Here is an 11,421-nt window from a genome sequence, read left to right as displayed (position 1 = left end):
CGATATATAGACTATAAGATAGACTGTATCACCATAAGACAAAATGTAACACTATAAAACTTAAAGACTACTATAAGACTAACTGTAAGACCACAAGACAAGATGTAACAATATTAAACTTTAAGACCACTCTAGGACTAACTGTGAGACCACCATACAAAATGTAACACTACAAAACTTAAAGACTGCTATAAGACCCACTGTAACACCACAAGACAAAATGTAACTTTATAAAACTTTAAGACCACTATAAGACTAACTGCAAGACCACAAGACAAAATGTAACGTTATAAAACTTTAAGGCCACTATAAGACTAACTGCAAGACCACAAGACAAAATGTAACGTTATAAAACTTTAAGACCACTATAAGACTAACTGCAAGACCAAAAGACAAAATGTAACACTATTAAACTTAAAGACCACTCTAGGACTAACTGTGAGACCACAAGACAAAATATTACACTACAAAACTTAAAGACTGCTATAAGACTAACTGTAAGACCACAAGACAAGATGTAACACTATTAAACTTTAAGACCACTCTAGGACTAACTGTGAGACCACCATACAAAATGTAACGCTACAAAACTTAAAGACTGCTATAAGACCCACTGTAACACCACAAGACAAAATGTAACTTTATAAAATTTTAAGACCACTATAAGACGAATTGTAACACCATAGCACAAAATGTAACACAACAAAACTTAAAGACTGCTATAAGACTCACTGTAACACCATAGGACAAAATGTAACACTATAAAACTTCCAGACTGGTATAAGACTAACTGCAAGACCACAAGACAAAATGTAACGTTATAAAACTTTAAGACCACTCTAGGACTAACTGTGAGACCACAAGACAAAATGTTACACTACAAAACTTAAAGACTGCTATAAGACTAACTGCAAGACCACAAGACAAAATGTAAGTCTATAACACTTTAAGACCACTGTAAGACAAGCTGTAATACCATAAGACAATATAAGTCTGACACTAGAAGGCATATTCGGGCCTGCATCCAGTCCAGCTTTAGAACAGGAGCTTTCTTCCTATCGTTCTCTCTCCTCCCTCCTGTTAGCCTATACTGACCTCTAGTGACCAAAAGCCTGGTCTGCAGTGCCTGGTATTATGCAAAGGGACTTTGTCATTCAGAGTGGTTTGGTGTGAAACGCTCTGTTCTAGAAAAACCTACCGAGTCAGAACTGTTCACAGTGGTGCTGATAGGAACCAGACATCCACCTCTAAAAGCTCCTCACAGAAAGTTCCTACATGAAATGGTTATGAATTCACTGCCTGATGACTGAGACGCTGTTTTACGATAGTTCTGAGAAGATTTTGGCCTTAAAATCCATTCATGGTGGAGGGATACATGATATGGAGGGTGTTGTGAGGCAAAATAGTCCCCAAAGAAAACTTATTATTACAGATTTTCCACTATTTTCCATCATCAACATTCCATATAAACTCAGAAGACTCGTGTAGGTTCACTGGTGGTTCTGGATAGTAAATAAAATTATATTTGTGTTGTAGTCATGGCGACCCCTGGTTCCTATCACCACCACTGTAAAGACATCTGAACCATTTCACACCAAACCACTCTGAATCACTCTGTTCACATCTCACACACTGAATTGTGAAGAACTTTAGAAACTTGTGTCCCACAATGTCCCTCTTTAAGTAACTAAAACCAATCCTGTTCCAGCAACTTCATCAGTATCCCTGCTCCAACACACCCACTGCAACTCATTAAAGGTTTGTTAGTTAGATGATTAGCTGGATCAGGTGTGCACTAAAATATGCAGAGCAGGATCAATGATATTCACAGTGGAATCAAAGCAATGAATTGGAGTGTTTTTGAAATCATTTATTTACAATTTATTGTACATACGTCATATAATATATATAATTTTTTTCATATAATAGAATGAAATCAAAGTGATACACTGATAAGTTGAAGGAATATGAAAACTAACTTTTCACAATTTTCCACTTACCCCAGATGTAGAAGATCAGCAAAGACATTTTGCTGATTTGGTGTACAAATTTTGTTTTTTAGTTTAATGCTGGAGCTACCTGGCTAACATTGCTAAGGAAAAAACACTAAAAAGTCAATAGTCACCCAAATCTTTTCTGTAAACACATCCGTAAAATCTCAACCCAGGTTGTCATTCAGGTGGTGCAGAATTGTCCATGAGGTTTAGGACACAGTATGAAGGTGGATTTTGAAAAACTACAGCTGCTCTGCGGTGGATTATTTTGGGCCTGTTTTTCATTAGCTGGTGAAGGCAGATAGCTAACGTTACTGCTAGGAAGCTGACTTACTGCAGCGGTATAACCGCAGTAACAAGTACTCCTTACAGAGGAGAGAATGGAGTACTCAAACGACAGAAATGACTCATGAGATGTAGCTAAGCTAAAGTTAACAGGTTAGCTAACTAGCTAGCTAGATACCTCAGTTTGGCTCTATTTCTTGGGTTGAAAGGGTAAAAGATGAGTCTCTTACATCCATTTAGTGTTGAATAAACATAGAATTGCTGTTTGCTTCTTCTTTTGTGCGACCACTGAGGTAAGCATTACAGTAATGCTAGCTTTGTTGTGTCTATTAGCTTATAGATTAGTGGCTAGGCTAGCAGTCACAATTTGTTGACACCACCTGGATTCCCGATGACTGTATGATGCATTAGCTCAATGCATGCTGGCTATTATAGTGAAAGAACTTTGATGAACATGAAAATTATATAAAATTTTGAAGATTCTGTCAAACTGACAAGACAGTGGAATGCAATGCTACGCTACAGAATGTTGCAATAACACAACAAATAACATATTAAACTAAGTTTAGGTCATAAAGCCCATTTAATCCGAGTTAACTGGATATGTGAATGGTTCATATCCAAGAACGTGATATTCTTCTAGCATTAGCTACAGAGCTAGCTTTGTTTTGGGATAAACACACAACTAGCTTATTAGCTACTACTGCGGGAAAGTGGTGATTGACTACTTATTACATTTCTGCTTAACTAGTTTCCCTTTAACCACAATTTCAATAAAAAAAAAAGTTGGTCATGAGCGAAGGTGCTTTTAAGCTTGCTAACCATCAAGGCTAGCAGTAATTAGCCTGTTACGAGCGACTGCTGTTTCTTTTTACAGATTCAACAGCTTATCGTACAGTAGCTGTTTCAGATAAAGCTTTGGGACAGAGTTTTGGAATACACTGCCTGATGTCTGAGACATCATTTAACAATAGTTTTGAGAATTTTGGCCTTAAAATCCACTCATGGTGGAGGGATGTATAATATGCAGGGCAGTATGAGGCAAAATAGTCACCAAAGAAAACTTATTATTTTAGATTTTCCACTATTTTACCATCATCAACACTCCATATAAAACTCAGAATAGCATATTAAACACCAGTTTTAGGTCATAAAGACCTTCTAATCAGAATTAACTGGATATGTGAATGGCTCTCATCCAAGAATGCCATTTTTCTCTAACATTAGCTAGATAGCTAGCTTTGTTTGGGGATAAACACTTAAAACAAGCTTGCTAGCTACTACTGTGGGAAATTGGTGATTGATTACTTATTACATTTCTGCTTAACTAGTTTCCCTTTAACCACAATTTCAATAAAAAAATGTTTGGGCATGATCGAAGGTGCTTTTAAGCTTGCTAACCATCTAGGCTAGAAGTAATTAGCCTGTCACAAGTGACTTCTGTTCCTTTTTACAGATTCTACAGCTTAACATACAATAACTGTTTCAGACAAAATACTAAAATCTCTAAAAACAAGAGACTAAAATATTTACATTAATTTACCAAACTCTAGGGTGAAAATATAACATAAATAAATATTATGGTTTAAGGAGATTAAGTGGAGATAGACATAGATGTTAAGTCTACAGAGCATTTCTTCTTTCCCTCCCTCTGTCTGAAAAACAAGTTCTGAAAAACGATCAGTTCTGCGAGTCGCATGACATCTCGCTCACCTCCGTCCAGTGCTTCCCTTTATTTGTTTTCTTTTGTTTCTTCTCTGCCATAACGATGGCCGCCACCACAGTGATCACCACGGTAACAGTGATGATTAGCACGGTGACCGTTTCTGCGATGCACAGCTGGGAATCCACATCCCTGAGGGCATCGCCCCGAAGCTGCTCGGGTTCGGCACAGGTCAGGTTGGCGTAGTCGTCCAGCAGCAGCCTCTGGACGCTGTGCAATTTACGGAAGACTCTCTGCAGGTCGCAGTCGCAGGTCCAGGGATTCCCACCAAGCCAGATGTGGGTGCTGTGGGTGTGGAGGCTGAGGAACGCTTTGAAATCCACAGCATTCAGCTTGTTTTCAGCTAGGTCCAGCACGGTCAGGCTGGTGAGGGGAGCGAAGACCCCGACCTCTAGGTGGTCTATAAAGTTCCCTTTGAGTCTAAGCTCCTCCAAGTTTCTCAGCATGGAGAAGACCCCATTTGAGAGGTTGCAGATCTTGTTCCCATCCAGGTTGACGCGCCGCAAGGTGCTCAACGAGCCGAAAGCCCTGATCTTGATGGAGCAGATGGTGTTGTGGCTCAGGTTGAGCTTCTGCAGGGCATCCATGTGGTTGAAGCAGCAGCCATCCATCCTGGTCAACTGGTTCTCTGCCAGAGACAGCTCCAGGAGAGACCCCAGGCCTAGTGAGAAGCCTTCGGTCAAGGTGGAGATGCGGTTCCGGCTCAGGTCCAGCTTGACCAGAGCCTCCAGCGGAGAGAAAGCACCGTCAGCTATGGCACTAATCTGGTTGTCGTTTAAGAGAAGGGTACGAAGACGCCTTGTGGATAGGAAGGCCTGGTGCTGGATGAAGGCCAGATGGTTGAGGGACAGGTTCAGGTGTTCTATGCTTGGAGGGATGGTGGTGGGCACATTGGTGAGGTTGTTGCTGGCACAGGTGGCAAATTTGAGCTCCAGGTGGCAGGAGCAGTGAGAGGGGCAAGGGAAGCTGGTGTTAGAGGATATGAACCGCATCCCCAGCACCAGGGACGCCAACAACAGCAGGAAATGCATCCTGCAGACAGACACACAGAAGTCGCAGTTACTGCAGGCGATATCAAAAGCATGTCGTTCTATGATATATGCAAAAGTTTTGGCACCCCTGGTCAAATTGCATGTTTTTGTCAATTTCTTGCTTGAAAACAAGTTAAGTTTATATTCCATGTTATTTTTTTCCCAATATATTAAACTCAGCAAATAAACAGATACTGTGCACTAAAGTTAACAGGAAACTACCATATCCAAGCCGGTTCTCTGTAGAGGATGTGTTAACTTATTTTCAACAGAACATAATTTGACCCGGGGTGTTCAGACCTTTGCATACAATTGTATATGTGTGTATGTATGTGTGTGTACAGAGCCTTAGGGGAAGTGAGGAGAGACGTTATTGTCCGCAGGGCAGCTGCTGGCAGGACAGAGAAAAGACCAGAGCTCAACGTCATTAATATTTGAGAGAGGCTGGGAGAGTGATGATAGAGAGAGGAAGAGAGAGAGCGCTGCATTGAAAACAACTCCAGGCCTGATGTACTGAGCCTTTTGCACTGCATGTAAGTACAAAACTGCTGTGTGGGTGGAGATATCACACAATATAGGATGATTATGTAGGGTGAGGGCTAGCTTGCACTTCCTCCTTTCTTCCTGCTAGTCCCACAATGGCCATGTGCACAAGTGTTAGCTTAGTGCTTGCATAGAATTGGAGATCCTGTAGAGGAGCTAGCAGAAGTTAGCATTTCTATAAAGGTGTTTTCTTCCAAGTTTCAAATTTATGGCCCAAACTGAAGGTTCACCACTGCAGTTAAGACAGGGGTGTCCAATCTTGTCCACAAAGGGCTGGTGTGGCTGCAACAAAGCAGGACCACACTAAATTAGTTGTTTAAAGAATAAGACTCACTGAGTAAAATAGTGGAATCAGGTGTGCTCTTCTTGTTTGGCACAAAAACCTGCACCCACACTGGCCCTTTGTGGATAAGATTGGACATCCCTGAGCTAAGACATTCTCGTGTTGGCTAGCATAACGCTGGGTGATGCTCACGGATGGCTGTGGCATCCCCAGGGACTGAACTCACAACCTAAAAGTTCCAAGATTTAGACTAAATTGACTAAAACAAGTAAAACTGTAGATCACAAAATGCTGTAAGACTCTTTCATCAATCTCAAAATTTCATCAATCTATTAAAATCTCATAGTTTAATCTAATAAAACTACGTATAAGTTACATTTTGTAGTAATGTAAATGTACTACACATTGAGCACTAAGCTTTACATCAATCATCATGGGAAACAAAGAGACTATTACGTAAATCTAATAAATTCAGTTTGTAATCTCAAGCAAATCCTGTCAACTTTACGCGTAATTGTAATGTCTCACGTTATCCTTCCAGGGTCTTTTCTAATCCCACTCTACATGCAGGCAGCTCTTTCCACTAATGCACCTCAGTGGATAATACTCCACAGAGCAGAATTCCTCTATATTCAGTGAACTGAATCCTCGATAAAGTGCTGAGCCTGCTGACCTCTATCCATCTAAGAGAGAAGGAGGGAGATTAGGGTCAGAATTGGCCAAAGCCCACCCTGCAAAACTGCTGCCAGCTGACTGGCCAAGGCTTGTGCCTTCCACCGACAGAGAATGACCACTTCATTTCAACTGGAAAATACAGCCACAAAATACAACCATCCAAAATGAAAGCTGGTCAAAACTGTCCCATTGTTGTGTGTTTATGTCAGTGTTAAGGTACATCTACATTGGTCTATGTGTATATAGATAGACTACCTGCCTAACATACTGTAAGTCCTCTAGCTCCACCAATGGCATGGACTCTACAAGATCTCTGAAGATGCCCTGAGGTATCTGCCATTCTGTGGTATCTTCGGTTCTGTAAGATTCGAGGTAGAGCAGCCGCAGATTGGACTTTTTGTTCCAGCACATCTCACAGACTGAGATCTAGAGAATTTGGAGGCCAGAGCAACATCTTGATTTCTTGATCATGTTCTTCAAACCATTCCCAAACCATGTGTCTTGTGTTACAAGTGCTGAATACCATTGGTATGAAGGGGTGTACCTGGTTCGCAACTATGTTTAGGTAAGAGGTATGCAAATTAACATCCACATGAATGCCGAACCCAGGGATTCCCAGCAGAACATCACCCAGAGCTTCACACTCCCTTCACCAGCATGTCTTCGGGACTCATTCGGGGCAAGGCGACCTTCTTCCAATGCTCCAAAGTCCAGTTCCAACACTTGCATGTCCATTACATGCACTTTCAGTGGTTGACAGGGGTCGGCATGGTTGGTCTGCGGCTACACAGCTCCATACACTGCAGGGTCCCATAACCATTATTAAAAACTTGATTAGAAAAGTATTTTATTAATGACTGCCACAGTAGCTCTTCTGTTGGTTTGGACCAGAATGGACAGCCTTTATTGCCCTCAAGTAACGGTAAGCCTTGGATGCCCAGCACACTGTTGCCGGTTTGGGGCTAGTCCCTCCTCAGACCACTGCCTGTAGGTACTCACCACTGCTGACCAAGAGACCAGTCGTCTGGCAATAATAATTTGGCACTTGTTAGAGTCACTCAGGTCTTCATGTTGTCCCATTTCTCCAACATCCAGCATATCAACTACGAGAACCGAATGCCCACTTACTGTCTAATATATTCCAAACCTTGAAATATGGCATAGTTATGAAATAATCAGCTTTATCTGAGAGTGGTTATAATATTTTGTTTAATCGATGTATGAATATATTTAAGAAATTTAGATTCTACAGGAATCTACCTTTTCAGTGATATGTGACATGAGGACATCTGACATGAAGTGTGGGCGGAGCTAAGCCTTCCTTAAAGTTGCTCATTTTTCACAAATGCAATTTAGTTATGAGTGGAGCGCTAAACTCCTGCTAAAATGACATTTTTTACAGGGATGCCCAGACTCTGGGATTCAAAACTACTGCAGTAATGTGAGGAAGTAATGACCGGACACCTGGATCGGGTGGACTGGTGTCGTCTGACCCAAATAGATCAGATATCCCTGGACCTTGGCCCTCTGGATGCTGAGAGATGGGCTAAACTAGGGAGAAAATCACTCCTCCCAAAACTATTATGGATCATTGATTCTCAGTTGCATAACTCTTGACAGCAAAATCAGACATGAAAGTTAAGCTTTTATACATTTACTAATTTAACAGATCTCTTTTATCCATCTACTCACAATGGTGTGCAAATGTAGTGTTAGCCATTTTTCCCAGGGACTCTTAGTGCTATAGCAGTGGCGTTTCTGCCTGGGTGGGGAATCAAACCTTCAGTCTTCAATTTTGATTCAGTAAGTTTCTCTAGAACAGAGCATTTCACATCAAAACACTCTTTGCTTTACATCTTAGCCACTTAACTATGCAGAAATCCGTTTGACATTGGTGCTAAAAGAATAGTGTTAGCAGTGGGCTAAGGGACATAAACACTACACACTGGACATACTTCTTGTATCTCTAGCAAAAGTCAGTGAATGAACACCATAGCTAGCTTGGCACTAACATAACACTGCAAGTCCCATAGCAGTACAAGGAAGACATTGCATGTGATTGTAGCATTAGCTGTTTTTTCCAAGGATTCTTTGTGGTATAGCAGTAGCACTCCTGCCTGAATGGGGAATCGGCCCTTCAGTCTTCCACATGTGGGGCTTATGCTATCCATAGAAATAGATGTAAAAAGCCCAACATTAGTGACTATAAATGCATCAGTGTAAGCACAAATGGTCCACCAAGTTAGTGGCTGTAATTACTGGCTGCTATTCTGATATCAGACCAATGTTAATAATTTTACATCTACAAGGTGGACTGACGAGGTAGGAGTATCTAATAGAGTGGACAGTGAGTGGACACAGTGTTTAAACACTCCAGACCAGCACTGCTGTGTCTGATCCACTTGTACCAGCACAACACACACTAACACACCACCACCACATCAGTGTTACTGCAGTGCTGAGAATGATCCACCACCCACATAGTACCTGCTCTGTGAGGGTCCATGGGGGTCCTGACCACTGAAGAACAGGGTAAAAGGGGGCTAACAAAGTATCAGAGAAACAGATGGACTACAGTCTGTAACTGTAGAACTACAAAGTGCACCTATATAGTAAGTGGAGCTGATAAAATGGACAATGAGCGTAGAAACAAGGAGGTGGTCAGAATGTTATGCCTGATCAGTGTATAATATTGTGCAAAAGTCATACGCACATTTATTGCAGCTGTAAGTATGTTTTTGCCAGTACAAAACTCCATATATCATCAAAAGAAACATAAATAAACATACATACAGTAAAACATAGCAAGAATTTCTCAAATTTTTCGAAAAAAGGTGTTGAGATGTATGCTAGTTAGAAGGACACTGGATTCAGATATTTCTTTGGTGCCCCCAGCCATCGCACACATGATTTAACCCTCTACTGAATGCACAGCACAGCAATGTTTTAAAAATGTTTGATTTACTTTTCTAGCATAAAATCACCTAAAATCAAAATCAATTAAGAAATAGTACAATAATGTATAATGTGTGCATGGATCCTTTTGGGATATGTTGCCCTCAGGCAACATTGAGAAAGAAATTGCAATACAGTTTATAATATGGAAATATTTGGAATAAAACAAGGAACTACACTTCTTTAAATACCTAAAATGCTAAAAATTAGAACAATTCTATGCTATTTAAAAAAAACACTGTTACCATGATGAAACATTGTGACAATGTTTTGATTTTTTACACACTATAATTAAACATTAAAAATGGCTTTTGTTTTCTAAAAAGAACAAAACTGATTACTGTAGTAAAACATACTGCATGCTGACTTCTGCATGGCAGAACTGACTGGTGTGCCACTAATATTGCATAATACAGAATAAGTCTGACTCCCTGAATAAACAGAAACAATCCAAAAAAAAAAAAAAAATCTGAAAAAAACATAATTTTTAGATGGAAAATAATGTGCAATAAATACATTTTACATTATACATTTTAAATTTTTTTGCTTCTAGGCAACAAACATATTTCAACAATTTCTACAAATTCTTTATATGATAGTGGATATTAAAAATAACTTTACACTCTAACAGATGCGAATCAATTTTTTGTACTGATCAAAAATGATGTTGAAATTGTCCACAACCTGCACTTTGCCAAAAATACAAAAAAGTTGAGATGATCATATGACCAAGCACATGCTTCTTATTGGTTCATTCAAACTCTTCCCTCCAGTATTAAAACTTTCCTTGCCAGAAATGATGTATCATCTCATTGTAAAGTGAGGAAAATGGGTTTTGTTGCCCTGAGGCAACATCATGCAATAGAGGGTTAACATAATGAAGTATTGATTAGCCAAACCAGGTGTTGGATGATAACAACAAATAACACAGGGCTTCCTAGAGGTGAAGTTTGGAAATGATTCAACAAACATATTAAGATAAACAACTATCATTACTTACTGTATTAATGATATTTGTGATTATTCTACTGTTAGTGGGTTTTGTTGCCCTGAGGCAACATTCTGCAAAAGTGGGTTAACTTAAGAAGTACTGATTAGCCAAACTAGGTGTTGGATGATAACTACAGGTAACACACAGCTTCCTCAAGGGGTGGTTTGGAAATAGTTAAACAAATACATTAATCATAAAAAATCACTACTTACTGTATTAATGATAGTTGTAAGTATTCTATCATTCCACTTTTATTGCCCATTTTAAAAAAATATATTTTCTCAGGTGCCAAAACTTTTGCACAGACCTGTAAGCTGACATGTATAAGGAGTCTGTTTGGTGTTTAGTCAGAAAATCCTACATTTACTTGGACTTGGACAAAAAATACTGTGCCTAAACAGGTACAAAAGTACAAATAAATTGAAAAATTAGTTACATATTTAGCTCCATTCTATGAAAACACCAGTCATAACCAACAGCTAATCATTTAATAGAAGAATATTGAGTATAAATGTGCTCCACCTACCTGTCACTCCGGTATAATGTATGCCTGTTTTCCGCTCTCCTTGCACAGATGGCTTGTTTTTTTAATCCCACCCACATTCCGCTGGGATTGGCTGGTGGTTCATGCTCACATTTGGTGGAACAGCCACTCCCAGCTCAGGAGACGGGAAACAAAAAGCCAATCCCTGCGCGGGAGGGTGGGATTATGAGCCCCCGGTGATGTACACATCAGCCTCTGCTGGAAGCAGCAGGAGATGCAGAGATAAGAGAATTAAACAGCAGTAATCCAACACCTGAATTAGGCAGCGGTAATATAACACCTGTGTTACATGGCGCTAGTGAAGCTGTTACGTCGTCTGATGTAACGTGGTTCCCCTGAAACCACAGCACACATGCTGAGTGTTTACACTGACAACGAGCATCTTTTTTCCATTTGC

General features: G+C 40.1%; 1 protein-coding gene across 1 annotated transcript; it reads right to left on the bottom strand.

Annotated features, from left to right (window-relative positions):
* Positions 1-3,930: 3,930 nt before the first annotated feature.
* Positions 3,931-5,031, bottom strand: LOC118801702 (TLR4 interactor with leucine rich repeats). Its single transcript, XM_036562068.1, has one exon. It carries the CDS (start codon positions 4,992-4,994, stop codon positions 3,960-3,962), a length of 1,035 nt encoding a protein of 344 aa, XP_036417961.1. The 5' UTR covers positions 4,995-5,031; the 3' UTR covers positions 3,931-3,959.
* Between the last annotated feature and the right edge of the window lie 6,390 nt (positions 5,032-11,421).

Source organism: Colossoma macropomum, unplaced genomic scaffold, assembly GCF_904425465.1.
Source record: "Colossoma macropomum unplaced genomic scaffold, Colossoma_macropomum, whole genome shotgun sequence".
NCBI lineage: Eukaryota > Metazoa > Chordata > Actinopteri > Characiformes > Serrasalmidae > Colossoma > Colossoma macropomum.
This window is presented reverse-complemented; position numbering and strand designations above follow the sequence as displayed.